Source organism: Zalophus californianus, chromosome 12 (genome assembly GCF_009762305.2).
Source record: "Zalophus californianus isolate mZalCal1 chromosome 12, mZalCal1.pri.v2, whole genome shotgun sequence".
In the NCBI taxonomy this organism is placed as follows: Eukaryota; Metazoa; Chordata; class Mammalia; order Carnivora; family Otariidae; genus Zalophus; species Zalophus californianus.
In genome coordinates, this window is record NC_045606.1 from 86470176 (window position 1) to 86489615 (window position 19440).

Here is a 19440-nt window from a genome sequence, read left to right on the forward strand (position 1 = left end):
TCTTTGACGATGTTATGAGCTACAATTATTTGCAAATGTTTTAATGACCAAATATATCTTTCTAACTGAAGCTAATGTGCTGAAATGTAATCCCTTATAGAGGCACAGCTGGCTGATGGTCTGAACATAAAACTGGGATTCAAGAGCGTTTTCTAACACCAGCCCTGCAATTTTCTTTAAAAAAATTAATATTCGTGTATTTTAATTTCTCAGTCAGTAAAACAGGGAAATAAACATTGGCTGGTCTGCCTAAATGGAGTACATTTGAAATTTATAAATAAACAAGATATCAAGAAGCAAAACAATCACTAATTATGAAATTGGATGCAAAGAAGATTCAGAGATCAAGCCCATTTTCAATCATATTCGCCCGGAAATACAGAATTGACTTCCTCGCTGCAATATTCCTACCAATAGCAAGAAAAGATCCCAAAGAAAGGAAAGGGAGTATTAACTGTTTTACAAATAAAACAGCCTTGCTGAGCCTCCCCACACAAAATAAACAGAATCTTTAAAAGTGAAATCAATTTTCCCTGGATTTCATAATGCTTTATTTCTCACCTTGTCTTTTACACATTCAAGTGGCATACCGTTTTAAGAAACTGTCATGGTAAACAGAATTTAATTATTTTATGGTACGGTCTTTCACGAGGTAAAGGAAATGTGAAGAGTTGAGAAAGTATGCAACCCATATTGTTGGCGTCTTAGCACTTATGATCATTACAAGCACTCACAAAAAGGCAATACTGGGCTTTAAAGCTGAACTCTGTATTATCTCTTTCTCAGAGCCCTGGGGCTATCACTGCAAAGCACAGTGGTCCATTCTAAGCTCTGAATAGAGAAAAGGAAGAGATCATTAAATTATAATTTCCATGCACAATTGGTACAAGTATTTCCTACCAACAGGATTAATATGAAAGCAAGATCCCAGAATAAAGCTGCTCAGCAGAGAGGATGACAGTTTAGTGTCTTGTAAATTTGATTTCACTGAAAGCCCTGACACATCATAATGGTGAAATCCTATTTACTGTAGCAAGCAGGATGGATAATGCTATTTAATACCTGGTGTACTGTGTGCCATCAGCTCATAGCTTTGTACTCCATGTTCTCATCTTACCTTCAGGTTAATACTTCTTGACAGCCTACATGGTAAATAGAGCCCCAAATTAAGTGCTGATCCCATGACTTGCAAATCTTTCCTCTAAAGTTAGGCACAGAAAAACTGGCTCCAGTTAAAGGGATAATTTTCACGGGATGCACTTTTAACAGGCTCACCCCAGAAAAGAATGTTTAAGTCGCATATCCGTAAAGCCAGATTTAAAAAGCATTTCAAGGTTACCCAAACCACATTTCCCATTAGGAAATTCAGAGAGGTTAACAGAAAAGCCAATGCGTTTGAAGGACTTGTTGAATAATGAATTAAGGATAAGAACCCCATATCCACTACACTGTGTGGATCACTCTCTTCCCCCTCAGGAGAACAAAACAGAAGGGGGAGGGGGTGAAGTCCATTCCTGCTTGCTGCTTGTGGAATATCTGCAACAATAAGCTTCCTTTAGGGAGGTAGTGAAGAGTGTAAAAGGGTTCAGGTCTTTGAATCTACATTATAAATAAATATGTCCATTATATTAGGGAAAGATATGACACTGGCCCTTATTAATTTTTCTACCTAACAATGAAGATCTAAGCACATTTATGTGAACTATCATTACCTGTTAATGAGGAAAAAAAGAGCAACTCAAGGTACATGCTGAAAAACCACTCCTACAACCCCTGTCGTGTGTAATGGCATTACAATTAAATATGTCTCTGGCTTCCATCACCTTCAATGTCCAACTCCTGGATCAGAGACCTTTGTTTCTGCAACTCTGGGTAACTTCAGACCATATTTCAAGATGAATGAGGAAACGAGTACAAAAATTCAGAGTGTCAAAGGATTAATATATATCTCTAGGTTGACAAGTACAAACTAGCCATCTACCACAAAGTTATGCTTTTAACTATTATGTTAAATTTGCTATGTCACACTGTACAGCCAAAGCACACACAATCATTTGGTGTATATGAGCTAGCCATATGACCTAGAATCACTGACGACTTGTTTAGAAAGCACTTGAGGGGGGAAAGTATCAAAGGGTTTTTTTTAATTCCATAAATAGACTTTATTAAATTATCTTCCTACCCCAGAAAAGACTGCTTATGTTTTAGTATCTTAGATGTCAGTGATCTGTGATTCTATCCTGTATTAATCCCATCAAAAGGCTGACCAAGCTTCACTCAATGAAGTATTTTTATAATGACAGACTTCATCTGGTAGTAAAAATACATAATTTCTTCCCATAAGCAGCACACTGGGCTGACAATAATCCGTTCTGTTGTCGTTTCTTTTTACTATCATTGTTGGCATTATTTTCCCCCAAGCTTTGCACAGAGGAATAGAGAAACCAAGGTACTAATTGACAAAGAAGTCAAGCAATCAAAAAAGCCCATTAATCGTACAGATGAGCCCAACACTTTATAATGCAATGGAAGATATGCCACCCACTATAAGTAAAAGGCTTTTAAAAATTGCTTATTTGGTGTAAGTAAGCACGACCTTAGAATTTAATTAGTAACTCTCTCCACAGGTGACGAACTAGTAAAGTACTTTTCTTCTTAATGACAATTTATTTTTCACCATTCTCTTTGCACTGCTTTCTTTTGCTCAGCGTGTACAATTCCCTCTCCTTAATTGTATGGGATTGACTGCAGTGTGTATGCAAATAGCTACTGAAATCCAGAGGGAGCCTATAAACTGAAAGCAATACAGATCCCACTACCCTGTTGATCTGAACGTTGTGACTCTACCTAAGCCCTCTGATCTCCCTCAGCTCCTCAAGTCACTAAGGCTTTTATAGCTGTCTTCACACTGTGCCAAACCCCACCATTCTTATGAATGCCAGGAGCAAAGTGGATTCAGTAGAGCAAATCAATTCAAGTTCATAATTGGGAAGTTAGACACGAAGACACACTAATCATCAAAGAACTCACATCTCCAAGATGTCTTGGGGAGAAGGGGGTCCTTCATCCTGGAAGATCCCTGGGAGAATCTGGACTCTGCCCTCTCAAACTATGGCCTGGTCTTGCTTCTCACTTCCCTCCCATAGGGCTAATAGACTACTGGAAAATACACATGCCCTGAAAAACATGAAGGCAATCCAGACTCTAATGAAATGACCATCAAAGCAGCTTATCAAAAGTAACAGAAAGTTTGTTTCTATCTAGACGTGGAATGATAGGACTATCTGATAGCAACACTATGAACATATGAATGAATGGCTCAAAAACATTTGTAAACTGCTTCAGTAACTATGGCTTTCTTACTTCAAAGTAGAAGAAGCACAACTAGATGTTAAAATAACTCTTAGAGGTCTCATGCTGTAGCTGCTAGATAATAAGACTTTATTTATTCCCTTTTTGGCCAAATGTCCCCAGGAAGTACCATCCTGGGGAAAAGATTCTCATTCTGAATGCTTAACAATCTTGTAGATTATGAGGTAGCATTAATCCCATTTTAACATTGGGACCTAAAAAGTTGTATTAGAAGCCAAAAAGAGATAACTTACCACCCAAAGAGCTAACACACAACCAGCAGGATCTAACAAATACTAAAGCTAGCTCAGGTGTTGGATCTGCCTCAGATCCAGATGTTTTCGTTGGATATTCTCGGGCAAGTTACTTGAAGCCTTAGGGCCTTCATCTAAACAACAGGACTGACAACCTCATAGGGTTGTCTGTGTGAATAAAATGATATAACCCATGGCAAGTGTCTAGCACATGTAAATGCGCAATAAATGTTACTGTGAGTTACTATCACAATGATGATGATGCTACAAATAATATCAAGATAGTCAAAACTTGATTCTCATAGGATAGATATATATTATTAATTTAAATGAAGAGTGAAGAAGATACCAGGTACTTTGTTGATAGTTAAAAACTATACATTAATTGCTTAAGATGTAATTTTACGGTATAAGCTTAGTAAATCTAGGATTTATTCACTGAACTCCTATGTGAGTTGTGGAAAATACAGAGACGAGAAAATGACATTTAACCTCAGGGAATTTATGTGATAAACACAGATAACAAATCACAATTACCATTAAGTGTGGCACCATAAAGAGAGGTATAAAAACACTATGGAACATTCCCTTAGAGATTTGTGGAAAGCTTCCTAAAAACACTTAAGAACCTTCTCTTTGAAAGCTGCCCTGGGCTTCCTCTTATCAAATCACCAATCAGGAATTAACATCCTCCAAGTCTCTTAAATCAACAACCAAGAGTTAAAACTCAAGTCTCTTTCAGTTAGGCCACACACCTAACTGTGACCTCACCAATGTTATTAAAATACAGAAGTTCACTTCACATCTAGGTCAATGTCATTTGATAAAGCCGGCAACCTTTACAATGAAATAGGGACTTGAAAAACTTTTCAAATGGCTTTGACTTTCTTTCTCAGTAAAGAGTTACTGCTTTTGGAATACTGGTTCTAAGAAGGGTGAACTGGTGTCCAGTTAAATTGTATTTATTCCTCCTCATGAGGCAGTGATAGGAGAAAGTTATCTCAGACTCGTGGTGAACTAACCAATATGAATACATAGGAGGAAAAAGATCCATTCACACATAGGAATTATCTAATTGATAGAATTTATAAACAGATCAAAGAGGCAAGCCACACTGTAATAGAACTGAATGTGCTCCACGTGCTCAGGGGATTTGGGTTAAAAATGTCTCAAAAGAAATTTGTATCAAGTCAATGACAATGAACAATTCAAGTAATAAGACTACGAGTCATCTTAAAAGTGACTGTGTACATAATGATGGTGTTAATCTAGTTGATGGGGATCACTTCTGGAATGATTCTGTTAAAGACTGGTCAGTGTTCCCTCTCCAATAATGATACACCATCTAGTTTCTAGTTTATGGTTTAATCATTTCATTTGGTTTAAATAAAGACATGTACTTAAACCACTTTTAAACCACAGGCAACCTGGATTTCGCAGAGTAAGTTAGGTGATTCTACAAGTTATCATAATATTATAATTATTTTTCTTACATTATGCACTATTGGATTTAGCACTTTTAGATCTTCTAACACGAACTGTATGTAGAATTTCTAATAGAAATGGTGAGACATTGCACTTTTCACTGTCAGCACAATACAAGAGGAACTCTTTTTAAAATCTTCTGCATTAAAGCCTACAAAATGCTTCATCACTGAAGACCTACATCTCTCAAATATTCCTGGAAGAAATCCAATTGAACGAAATTAATGTAGCTACTTCAGGAATGGCAGTAATAAACAAAGATGGTTTTACAGAAATGGAGAGAAGACAGCAGGAAGTTGAACAATATTCAAGTAATTTCATGATTTTTAGTGTTTTGTACACAATGAAAAGTAAGCAGATACTCTTTAATGGCAATGGCTTTTGTTAAGCATTTTCCAGTTTTCAAAGAGCTTTTATATACATCATCTTATCTGGTCCCCCCAATAACTCACAAACGTGAGCAAGGAACAGAGTATTATCCCCACTTCATAGATAAAGAAGCAGAGACCAGAAGAGATTAGATGACTTGTCAGATAACTACATGACAGCACCATGCCTTCTGACTCCTAGTCCAGCCTGGAGTTATTAGGTATTAACTAATAATAGTGTGATTATTCCACCTTAGAATTTTTCTAAGCTCACAGGTACTCCTCAGTTTTCAGTTAAAATTCCTAAAACACTACTTTCCAGCCTTATCTTCAAAAAGGAAAAAATATTTCACCTATATAAAAAGATGCTGACGGCAATGACTTGACATCATCACACCATCTCCATCTCATCTACCACCATGTGTTCTAACTTCAGGCCAAAAACAACAGTTAGCTGCTGAGCAGACTGGTTTCATCAGCCAAGATCGAATCTTCTCAGTATATCACACTAATCACTGAATGACCTCCATCAAATTGGTGGATTTATGAGAAATGGGTGAATATTTTTCATTGCCTTTTCTTGTACCTGACAGCAATCAATGACAAATCCAAAAGGTACCTAGCACAGTAATACTTGATGGCAAAGAAAACTGTCACTGGGTGGGGAAAAAAGCGGGTACTGGGTAAATCACCTCAAAAACTATCAGTCATTCATTTTATTCAGCTAACATTTACTATCAGGTACGGTGCTCTGGAAGGGCTGAGGTAAACTAACAGCTGACTGAGTGGTTACTCTGTGCCGGACACTACCATAGGTGCTTTATGAGAATGAGCTCACTTAACAAATCCGTGAGGTAAGTACTATTATATCCTCATGTTACAGCTGAAGAAACCGAAATTTGAAGTAACATGCTACAAAAACTCAGCAGATAAATGTCCGTTCAGTGCATTCAATCCAAGTCAGAGGCTGTGTTCTAAACCAGGGTTCTACAGACTAGAACTCATGAGTCAAATCCAGCCTGCTCTCTGTTTTTATATAGCCTTAAGAGTGGTTTTGGGTTTTTGAGTGGTTTGGGGTGGGGGGGGGTCCAAAGAAGAGTATTTCATGACATACAGAAATTACGTGAAACCCAAGCTTCAGTGTCCGTAATTGGAACGCAGTCACACTTGCTGACTGACATACTGGCTATGGCTGGTGTCACGTTACAATGGCAGAGCCGAGCAGCTGAGCTGAGAGCTGAGTAGTCGGGACAGAAACCATACACAGCCAGTGAAGTCTAAAGTATTTCCTATCTGGCCCTTTACAGAAAAATTTGCTCACTCTTGCCATAAGCCATTCCACTCGATGCTTTTTTTATCATCTCTACTTGGATGTCTTAACAAATACCCAAACTTACAAATTCCTGATTTTTCTGCACTACCCACAAAAAGATCCATATCTGCATAGTCTTCCTCTATGGAAAAGCCATCCTTCTAGGTATAAAAGCCATAGATCTAGAGTATCCTTGAGTTCTTTCTTTCACTCATGTTCAAAACCATCAACAAGCCTGATCAGCTCTGCCTTTGAAACATTCAACCCTGTGCTTCATTCCCTCCATGGCTAGCAGCCAGACCCAAGCCATCACTATCCCTTTTCTGAATTACCGCCATTACCTCTTCTTAGGTCTGTCTTGCTTCAGTTCTTGCCCAAGACAAAAGCCAACATGCTCTTCCACTCACAAACCCTCCAGCCTTTCCAACATGCCACACACAGCCCTGTTTCAGGGCCCTGGTGCTGGTTGACTTCCCATTACTGCAGACCTCTTACCAAAAGCCACCTATTAGGCCCGCTCTACCAGACCCCACACCCTATGACTCCAAGGCCCTGGGACTCCTTTTTCTCTGCTTCATTGTTCATCCATAGAATTGCAAACTGCCGCCCACTATATACACTTCAGCTCCCTGAGGACAAAAGTTCAGTTCATTTTCTTCATTAGCATATCTCTGGCACTAGCCTTGGGCCTGACATGTATTAGGTGATTAAGCAGACATCTGTTTGATGAATGAAGAAATGATCCCTGCATGCAAGAAGCATGCACACTAGTGACGTACAGACACGGGTGAGCATATTTAATGTGTAAATAACTGTACTGAATGGGACTTAATACTGTATTTCTTATTGTATCTACTTTCTTATTAAACATCTTACTCTAAACAAACCAAACTTTAGAGGTTTCCATCAAAGGGAAGAAAGATCTAGCTTTGTATGGCCCATGTGCGAAATTATTCTAGACAAATCTACTTCACTGAACAGGGGCACTGATGAGGTGGCTCAAATTCCCATTCTGAAACCCACAGTCTCTTTCTGTTTTAGCTTTAATTTCTGCCTTTGCATCTCTGTCAAACTCTAAGGCCTGCCCAGAGGTACTGCCTCAACTCCTCTGAACTCTCCTTCCTAAATCCTACTGTTCAACTCCTGCCCATTTCTTAGCCACAAATGCAGTGAAATTGAGGTTACCCAAAGACAATATATCCCTTAAAACACTTCCATTTCTATGAACCCACTCAAGTTTCGTCAATGTTAGGGAGAGTCAAGAGTAGCACTCTACTGTTTGACCTGGAGTCAGTGCAGTTTCTAAACATTTAGGGAAAAAATACCCGGCGGGGGGCAGGGAGCTGCAGAGTGATAAATGCCTCATTGAACCAATAACGCAACCAAACCCCTAAACAACCAAAGAAGAAATAACATTCCCTGTGAGAATGATCTACCTGCTTGGCTTCCTCACTTCCTTTTAACTAGGAAAAGCAGCTACAGTTCTAATTATTAGTGCTTAAATAAATACATGGGAAAGTTGCAGATGTGGTTCTAGAAGAGAATCAACGACAAGAAATAGTCATACCCTCTCCTCCAGTCTAGCCAGCTGCTCTTTGTAGAACGCATCCTGCTTCTTTATCACTCGATCTTTCTCTTCCAGCTGCTTAGCCTAAAAAAAGAAATGAAGAATACACTATATCAAGAAAAAGCAGCAACACTGAAGCAAAAGTCAAGTATAAATTACATTAGAAATAAGTACATAGAGCTGAAGATTTTTGCAATCTATTAGGTCTCTGCCATAGAACAATATTAATAAGATGATGATTGCTGTATTTAAATGTAAAGGAGTCTACACTGTTGTGTTTTTTTTTTTACTGTGACAGCTGTGTCCTACTTTGTCAAAAAGTTTTACAGCACAGTTTTATTTAACTCCTATGGAAGAGTAATTTCAACGATTAATATTTTGTACAATAAAACTTAGATTTTATTTATGTACAATAAAACCACATGGTTATTAACCTTTTTTCTGAACAACAAAAATACCTATATGACATTTTCTACATAAATCTTATGTTTGAGAATCCTTAAATTACCAATGAAACCTGCACCTAAGTACATGTATTGGTCTATTTTCTTTTTTATGAAGCAGTTGTCTTTGGAGCACAGGGCAAAAACCACTGTAAATGTTTATTTGAATAATTAAAAATTAATAGTAAGAAATAAAAATAGTTAAAGTAATTATAAAACTCAGTCATCGCATTTCTAATTTATAAGATTTTTTCAAAATTAAAAAAAGGTAATAAAAATTTCTTGATACTTGAAAAATAATGATAAAGATAGTTACTTATGGATGTTTTTCAAGGTTAATAAAAAAAATGCATTTTTTCAAACTGTTGTTTGTATCTTGATCATTACATTTAAGTGATCTTTATCTCTGAGAACAGATCTCCCTGTCTCACACCCTAAGTTAGAAAAGTTTTTAATATATTTTTGTTCAGTAAATGCTGAATACACACTTGATGAGGAATTTTAAGATATTCAGCAAGTATGCATTTTGGCATTCCCACCCTTATGCTGCATACCACATTTTTTTGCAGGGTGATCAAGGGTCACTTGGCTCAACCTTGTGTGAGGGTGATCTGCTTAGGTTAAGTGTACCCATTTTACACATATATAGGTCATTGCTTTGCTACTTACTTTGTCTTCAATGTCCTGCAGCATGTTAAAAACAAACAACAATTATTTAACAATAGAAGTAGTATTTTTTCCTAATGTCACAAAGAAATCTGATAGATAATATCTAAGATGCAAACCAAAGAAGGCAATGGGGGAAAAAAATCAGAGAACTTGCTTAACCTAGGACACAGTTAAATGTCAGTGTGCTGCTACAGTTTGAATAGAAGATTTCAGTGAAAAGTTCATGCTGCTTGAAAGCATATGAATAAATTTAAAAAGATACAATAAGATTACATTAAAATATATTCATATGCAAGTACATAATAATTGATGGCTCCTTGGTACAACATAGTAAAAACTTGACTAGCCTGTCAGGAATATAAAAGAAAAAGTAAACAGAGAAAGAATTTTTAACAAAGCTAAGTGTGAAGAAAGTATGCATGACAATATGATCTACAGAGAAAAGATATTTCTAAATTCAAGACATACACACCCAAAATAGAAATAAAGGAAATGTAAAACAACGGTTTTATGAGACCCTCTGTTAAAAAAAAAAAATCATTAAACCAAACAAATAAGCAAATGACAAAAAGAGGAAAAGAAAACACAACATGTAACTATGAAGAGTTAAAGTTACTAAAATACAGAACACTAAAAAAAAAAAAAAAAAAAGCCAAAAGAAAAATACACAAATGACATACACTGGTAATTCACACACAAAAATACAAATAATAAACACATGAGGAAAAAAACCCAACCTTAAGAGAAATCAAAGAATGATAATTAAAATAATGAAATACCATTATTCATCTACTGAACTGACAACAACATAAAATAGTAATAATAATGTCACAGATACAGGAAAATAGGCTCTTCTATACACGACTGGTCAGAATGTAATTTGATATAGCCACTTTTTAAATCAATTTGCCACAATGTAATGTTTTTAAAATGTACATATTCACTGAGATCTAAACTCTGTTTTTAGGACTTTTTTTTTAAACTGTAGATCTTTTTTTTTTTAATGTTTTATTTATTTATTCATGAGAGTCAGAGAGACAGAGAGAGAGAGAGACACGCAGAGGCAGAGGAAGAAGCAGGCTCCCCGCCCAGCAGGGAGCCCAATGCTGGAATCGATCCCAGAACCCTGGGATCATGACCTGACTTTTCTTAAGTAATTATGACAATATACAAAGATGTTCAAGATAAGGTTGTTTAGAATTGCAAAGATGCAAAAATAAAAACCAATTTAATGGCTCAATAAAAATACCTTCAAAATATACTAAGTAAAAACGGAACAGATTATACACAAAAAGGACAGTATAATCTCTTTTCTTTGTAGGGAAAGAAAAAGACCAGAAGGATACTCAACAAAATGTCAACAAAAGTTATAGCAGAATGGTAGGTTTATGGGTGATTTCTAGTTATTCTTGCTTCTTTATATTTTCCAAATTAAAAAAAAAATCACATACTTTGTAGTCAAAGGACACAGGAGGGAATTTTCTGAGGTGAGAGAACTAGTCTGCTTGTTGATAATGGTGGTGGTTACACAATTGTATGCATTTGTCAAAACTCATAAAACTACATATCACAAAGAATGGATTTAACCACATAAATATCTTAAAGTGTATACAAATTAAATACACTAAAATAACTACATATAAATATATGGATGGACGTGTGCATATATCTTTGCTATTGTTAATCTGCTTATCACTTGGCCAATTTTATTCTAGGCATTTAATCCTAGGAAATATTAAGAAAAGCACACAAGGATTTAGATCTAAGAAAATAAAACCAATGTTACTTAAAGCAAGTGGGAACAATAGAAGGTTGTATAAATAAGATTTGGTCCAACAGGATATTGATTATAAAGATTTTAGTCCAGATACAATGACCAAATATTCAGAGCCCTTAAAAAAATAATGGCTTGGAAAAAAGTATCTATTATGCCAAGATATTAACAGTGGACAGGATATGCATAGTGGGATATTTTTTCTTATTTGGACTGTTCTATACTTTCTAAATTTTCTAGAATGAGCAATTACTACTTCTGTAATCAGAAAAAATATTTCTTAAACATTAATATCATATACATGTATCCCTGACTATGAGATGGAAACAAAATATGAGATGGAAGCTCAGAGTGAGGTATTTAGTAATTATATTAACAACCAAATTGTTTTAACAACTTGAACAATTATTTATAGCCTGGAAATTATCTTAACCTACAAAATCCTTAATGTACCAGCACTTGATTCTCTCTCCCATTCAATGTATGACATTACCCACCATGGTTCTTAAAACACTTGCACTAAATGTTTCTTTTGTTCACATATAGTGCACAGTGAGACATTTTTTTTAAATGCAAAGAAAAAGTGATAGGTATTCTATTATGGTCATTTAGAAAACACTCTTGAATTCAATACAACAAATATACTGCTTAAGCCTACTGAGGACTACATGCACCCAAAAATTTGATTTTGAGAAGCAACGTAAATAAAGGATATATAGTAATATTCTCATTCACTTTTCTAAGATGTAATCTTTGAAAAAATTTAAAGCAACATGTGAAAAGGTCAGATATACACACTAAAAAGGAACTACCTCCAAAGACCCGAAACCACCAAGCTACAGTCTAACATCACAAATCTTTCCCTAGACAGCCAACAGAATCAATAGTTTGAGATCCACTGGGGAGAATAACAAAGCAAGAAACACAGCCACAGCACTTGAACGGCACATTGCTTTGAAACAGTTAATGTGATGCTGGGAGGGAAAGTCACACAATATGAATCCTGAAACTTAAATAAGCCTGGAATACATTGACTAAGCTAATAGCTGCCAAGGATGGAGAGTCACACTCAACTTATGAAAAAGCAGTAAACCAAGTGCAAGGAAATAAAACTTCTACGTATAACTCTCTAACACAGAGAGAATCATTTTAAATGAACAAAAACAAAGAGGATTACATTACTTATTGTTATAGAACCATTTCTTAGGGAAAAAAAAGAATATAAAAAATTTCCCCTCATTTCTTGTTTACTATTACTCTCACTGCAAGAAATGTGCACTGATTAGTTTTCAGATCCTGTTAGATTTGGGGTAACATGATTGGGCTTGAAAACATGACAGAACTTAAGTGGATCATTATGGAAAACTAGAGCACCCATATGCAAGAGACACAAAGAAAATAAGGAAATCAAGTTTTCTTTAAGAAACCCAACACATACATATTTCAATGTTTTTACTCCGTGTTGGTAGCTAGATTCAAAATGAAGTATCCATATGTTAACTTCTTTAAGACTTGCTTCTTTTCAGAAAGGATCTGAAGGTGCTTATGACAAAGAATAGAATAAGGTCAACAGAAGTAAAAACTGGGATTATGGATATGACATACTGTGCTGGTGGGAACTTTACCTTCCCACGTATATTCCTAGGTAACTCTTCATAGCGAAAGGTTTTTGGCATAGTAGCTCAGCCTTCTTAGGCCTGGTTGCTCCTGAGGACTGCAGTGTGGCACAGGGTACATGGCCTGGGGAACCTGGTGACATCACAATCACCTACCTCAGAGGTTGTATTGTTACCTTGGACATCAAGTACAAGGCATGTTAAAGAAAGATTCCGGGCTATGGGAAAGCTTGTACACTTGATTTTTATTTTTTATTTTTAAAAGGTTTTTATCTACTTATTTGAGAGAGAGAATGAGAGAGAGAGAGAGAGAGAGAGAGAGCACATGGGAGGGGGGAGGGTCAGAGGGAGAAGCAGACTCCCTGCTCAGCAGGGAGCCTGATGCAGGACTCATCCTGGGACTCCAGGATCATGACCTGAGCCGAAGGCAGTCGCTTAACCAACTGAGCCACCCAGGCGCCCTAAGCTTGTACATTTTAAATGACAAAGTTCCTTGAAATGCCAGTGCTCAATTTTAATAGCTCAAGGGAGAAAACAAAGCAGGTACCTGTTCAATTTTCCATTGGAGGACACTATGAAGCCAGAGATTACTAGGGTTGAGAAAAGGCAACAACTGTAAATCAACCTAAATAGGAAATCCCTATAATGATATTTCCTATCATTCTAAATCTTATAACAAATCTGAAACACACACATAATGGATGGAGAAAGATTTAATCTTTCACAATGATATGGATAATCTGTGGCAAAGATCAATCTCTATCTTATAACTCACATAAGCAAATAAGAGCAGGGAAAAGAGCTTTATTCCTTGTCAGAACTACATAGAACACAAAATATATAGGAACCTAATAAAAGTATATGCTAACATAAAACAAAGAACTGAATGATCCAATGGGACTGAACCATAAACTTGTAAGGTAATCATACATTTAGAAGCTGTAGAACATGATCACTGTTCACTGTGGATACCAATTAGCCGTAACAAAATAATTAAAGTAGCCATGCATTCAATTAGCTGAATACTACACTTCCGTTATAAATGAGAAATTACATACGGTTCACTGAGCCTTTATCAAGTGGCATTGGTAAACAAATAATCATACTCAAAAGCACTGTTTTCCGAGCCACATTATAAGGTGACCTTCAAAAGGGTAACTCATCTAGGTGAACTTAAATGATGCCCAACCTATTATCAACTTTAGCACACTGTTCAATGACTACTTAGAGGCATAAGCTATGAGCAAACCCCAGCTTGAAATGTTAAACTACACTTATGTGCACAAACACAGTGAGGGCTGGCTTAAGTTGAATATAGACCGAGACTTAACAACAGACTTCCTAAATCTGGAACTCGTATCCAAGCCTCCAGGGCTTGATCAGTCCCCATTCGGTTCTGTTTTGTCTTCCCAAGAAGAACTTCAGGAACTCTCCTCTTCATTTCACCTTTTTTCACGCTGATGACATACTGGAAGCAGCCTACTGAATATGTCCTCTGCCACTTTGAGGCATATCTGCTTATTTTCTTGAAAAAAAGCAAGCAGAGGCAGGTAAGTAGTTTTTGAAATTAAAAAGTAAAGCCAACAACGAGTGAAGAGAGAATGTTAGGTACATAAATTTAGAACAGAAAGCAACCTAGTGTGCTTTGCTTTAACTTTTTCCAGAAGTTCTCTCCTAACATTTGTGCAGAACATGGTACTTGACAAAATAAGTAAAATTAAGTGCTAGATGAAATCAGAAATTGTTTTACAAGCCTTCTTCTACAGCTTTAGAGAGGAAAAATAATTTTTTAATCATACATTCACTTTTCCAGTTTTCTAGTTTAATTCAGAACTTACTATGACAGATAGTAGAAAATCTACTTGGTGGGGCGTCAGGAGACCCAGATACCCATTCCAACTCTGCTAAATCACCATGTGACAACACACTGACTCACCCCAGCTCCATCCATGTTCTAAAACCCATCTTTAATGTTACTTCCTTCATGAAGCTATTGCCAAATCATAACCTGCTGCCTCTCCCACTTTTGCACCTAATAAAACTTTTCAACAGGTCTCATACAGTAACTTGTTTTTTTAAAGATTTTACTTTTAAGTAATTTCTACACTCAACATGGGGCTCGAACTCACAACCCTGAGATCAAGAGTTGCACGCTCCACTGACTGAGTGAGTCTGCCAGGTCCCCCTTATGGCACCTGATTTTGACTTTGCCTTGTATCGTACGTGTTTATCTACCCATGGTCCTTCTCTCAACTGTAAACTCTGAGACAGGAAAAGAGATTTACTCCTCTCTATCTGGATCTCTGGCTCAACCTAGGTCTGTAGCTTCCCACAAAGACTCAGGACATGCCAGCCCAAATGAAAACAAGTACACTGAGGTAAAGAGTCTGTAGGAAGTAGGTAGACACAACTTCTGGGGAGCCAATCTGTCACAGCATCTGTGATTTACTTCAAAATACACAGTGTGACATTATGTGTCCATGTTCCTTAGCTTAACCTAAGCTCTGAACCAGGTGCTGCCAGCATGCTACTCAAGCACACAGAATGCAGGAGCCATCAGCAAGTACTCTTACTGGAAGCTCAAAATTGGAAGCTGAAAAAGTAGAGGTGGCTACTATAAGGGCGTCACTCATGCATGCCTTGATCAATAATGATGTTTTGCTACTTAGCACAATGACTGTTGGAAATGAATTTTATTAGTGAAAATGGTTCATTAAGTAGCATGATAAATGTTACATATAGGTTCTTTCTAGTTGGTAAAATGAAAACTCAAAAAGATATCAGGGTTAGCTCCCATAAGGATATTCCTACCTCTGCTGTGTGACTGGTCACGAGACTACGCGAGGTCACGACAACAAAGCTGTTGTGGTACCTTAGGATGGTACCTTAGGCCTGATCACTTGACAGTCCTGTATCCAGCCATTGGTTGAGGACAGAGATTCTCACCTTCGGCACTGCTGACATTTTGGGCCAGACCACTCGTTGCTGCGGAGAGCTGTCCTATGTACTGCAGAATGCGGAGGGGGACACCTGGCCTCTAGTAGCCAACAGTACCACCCCAACTCTGAGCTGTGACAACCAAAATTGCTTCCAGGCATTGCCAAAACTGCCCCAGGTAAGGACCACTGGTTTAAGAGGATTGTTGGCTGTCTGAGGCCAAGTACAAGCAACCTCGTCTGCCCCAAGTAACCCTCTTCCTGAAAAACAAACAAACACTTAACAGACAACTGGGACTTCACTGAGTTTTACTGAATGGGTTGTATGAATCATTTTGTACTGCTTGTTAAGAAAGTTTTCTTCAATAAACGTCTGTTTGTATTACAGAATTGAGCTGGAGTCTTGCTCACATTATAAACTGGTAGGGTTGCACTGCAAAGGTATAATGAATAAAAGCAACAAGAGTGGCTCACATACATGTAATGCATCATATCCCAGTGAAAGAGGAAACTGGAAATGTTAGTTCTTTATTTTTGAACTAAGTATAAAAAGCATAAAACAGGTATATAAGTTCTCTCTTTTCTCTGGCTCCCTGCACAAAACGGAATCAATGCCTATATAACCTCGGATTTTGAATCCATGTAACTGATGCTCAGTTCAGGAAGAATGGATATTCAGTTAACATGAACAGATATGAGTTGTTTAATATTTGTTCTGCTTGGGTAATGACAACCCTAGACCTAATATTAAATATTTTATGTATCATTCCTGAGAACAGGCATATAATGATTCCATTATAATTTATAACTTTCAATGTTACAAAGCAACATGAAATTTCAACATGAAAGGCACTAAAATATACCACTTCATCAGGTCAGTGTTGTATATTCCATGCTCCCCCACCCCAAGACCCATTTAAAGAAAGAACAGCCATAACGATATCCAGCACATAAGAAACATTAAATAAACACTGAATCAAAGGTGAAATGAACTGTTAGTTCAGAGTTCTCAAATAAGCAGCTTTAGTTTCTCTAATGAACACTCACTTCAGCTACTACATGTTTATGAAATACACAAGAGAATGTAAACATGCATCAAGTCTAAAAGAAAAGACCATCTGAATCAAAATCAAAGTTCCAGAAGACCAAGTTCTATGAAGAAATGAGAACGCTATGTCACAGAATCATTAGTAAGCTTAGAAACTTTAAGGATAAGAAGGATCTCTGAAAGAAGGAAAAGTGGTTTATAAAAAGGGCCACATTCAATAAAACTGTGTGATTACATGGACTCAGAGCAGGAAGGGGCTTTTATTATCAAATTCAGCTGCAGAATAGATGGGCTTATAAACCACTGAATGTTACCATTACATGTAACAGCAGAGTGATCTTAACTCTAGACCACAGCTGATATGGCACGGAGTGGAAAGAAGCAACAAGCACTGGGAATTATAGAGCTGAAGGTGCAATTATACTAAAATGTCTCTCTTCTTATTCCATATTGTGGGGAATAATACTTCCATTTCCAGGCACTTATGTATAATCTTGTTTTACCATGGAGATTAAAAATCTCAGAAGCACTCTAACACAGAGATGCTAGCTCAACCCCATTATTTGTGCCAAGACATTTGGTGTCACTGATCTGACATGTTAAGTTGGACAGCAACACAGAGACAATTACTGCACAACTTCTGGTTCCTTTTCTTTGTATTAACTTGTGTCTGTTCAATTTAAACTTAGGCTTAATGTGTACACAATCAGGACCAACTGGCTGGAGTCGACCTCTCCTCTTAGAATCTATTTCACATGCACAGCTTGGAAAACAAACAAACAAACAAAAAACCCAAAGATCATCCAGCTCATGTATCAGGAAGCAAGCAAGGCTCCAAGTTCCTTGTTAACTAAGGGAATCCTTAAGGTCAGGGACAGAGTTGGCTCTGGGACCCGTCTCTTGAAGGCAGTGCACTCCCCATCAACTCCCTGACTGTATTTCTTTTCATTTTGGCTTGACATTAAGGGAAGACAATGTAAAAGTGACTAATCAAAAATTCGTAGTTATTTTCAACAGTACTCTACATAAAGACATTTTTGAGATTTGCTGTAATGGTTAATGTAGACTATTCTAAAAATGTCTTCAAAACCACCTATCGGCCATGTCAGTTCAGGTCCGCTCGGATGCAGATGCTGAGACAGAATCAGAAGTAGAAGAGATGTACTGGAGGAAGGATAAAGGAGAGAGGGAAGAGCACTGGCAGAGACAACTTCCGACGATGCTCTAGGTCTGACACCTGGGATGTGAGACCAGGACGGAAGGAGACAACAGTCTACCTCTAAGAAAACTGGGCCATGATGACAAGGAACCTCAGAGCAGAGACTGTCCAGTAGAGGAATCCTAGGCGTCAGGCGAGATGGCCCAGCTCTAGAGGCCCTGCCACATGCTACAAGCCTGGTAGGGGCATGGCCTGGGGATGCACCCTGCAGAAGGTTCCCGGCTTGTGGGCTGCTTGAGGCTTGTGGCCAACTGCACCCTTTGCAGCAGGTTCTCTCCTAGAAAGACAGCCCAATGACACATTCCCATGGCTGTCACAAAACTTTGACAATGACAACAAACTCTGAGCAGGTCTTAAACCTCAGCTTCCAGTTCAAACAGAAGTAAACCAGCAAACAAGAACGAGGTTCTATCTGTTAGAATACATCAGATCTCTTTGGAATTTCTCCACTCATGCAGGCCAGGCTGAGTAAATCCAACTGGACCTCTGGAATACAATTTGATCCAGAAATCCTGTGTAGAGGGAGTAACAACAAAATAATCAGACAGTTAAAGCTTTCATTCCAGGTTGGCTGCTAACTCATGATCTTGGGCAAGTTCCTTAACCTTTTGGGGCTTGTTTCCTGTTTTGTAAAATTAAGGGGATAGGCTAGATAATATCCAAGATCCCTGTAACATTCACATTTTATGCAGTACATTTACATTTCTCCTATTATTCAATTTGAATTTACTCGACAACTAGGCCAGAGGAAATTCAATGAATGCGTATGTTCTGCTGCCAAATTGCTAGGATGCTACCAACACCTACTGAACAACATTTGGAGACGACGGTGTATATGTGACACCTGGTTGCCAGGGGCAGACGCTGCACGGCAGCAGTGACACTTCCTCCCTGCCTGACTCGGCATCGGTGGTGGGTTTTCAGCTACTGGAGGAGTGATAGCTAAGGCTCTGTCTCAGCAATACTTGCAGGGCTGCTTCTTGAACCTGACGCTACCTGTCAGACTCAAACGGTTAAGACAGACGGTAAAATGGGCCGCTTTCTAAAACAAGTTCAACCCACTGGTGCCAGCCAAATCACGCTAGCTCTCGTTTTCTACAGAAAAATGAGTAAGTTCAGAAAATAACAGGGCATCTCTATCTCATTTACAGGCTTTAAAGAGGATGGTACAGTGTAATTACATCACATGCACATTCAGTTTATGCAAATCCACCTACCCACTGAAGGCGGGAGAGAGGAATTTAAGGAGAGCACAGGATACTACCCACTCCATCGGGAAGCCTGGGACCGCTGTACTCCCAGCCTCTCTCATTTCCTGCCCAGTGAATGGAATTCTAGTGGTTCAAGATAATATAGTTTTCACTCACAAATCCTTAAATAAAAGCCAACATTTCATCT

The 19440-nt window shown here is 37.8% G+C and overlaps 1 protein-coding gene across 4 annotated transcripts in view; it reads right to left on the minus strand.

Moving 5' to 3' along the window:
* Positions 1 to 19440, minus strand: part of CHCHD3 (coiled-coil-helix-coiled-coil-helix domain containing 3) — a 266148-nt gene that overhangs the window by 83941 nt on the left and 162767 nt on the right. For 2 of the 4 annotated variants that reach the window (XM_027574537.1, XM_027574538.1), the window contains exons 5-6: positions 9450 to 9464; positions 8338 to 8421 (exon numbers count right to left, since the gene is read on the minus strand). In XM_027574537.1, coding sequence (XP_027430338.1) covers positions 8338 to 8421; positions 9450 to 9464 — 99 coding nt within the window. The remainder of the gene's footprint in view (positions 1 to 8337; positions 8422 to 9449; positions 9465 to 19440) is intronic. The other 2 variants (XM_027574540.1, XM_027574541.1) reach the window with 1 other exon arrangement.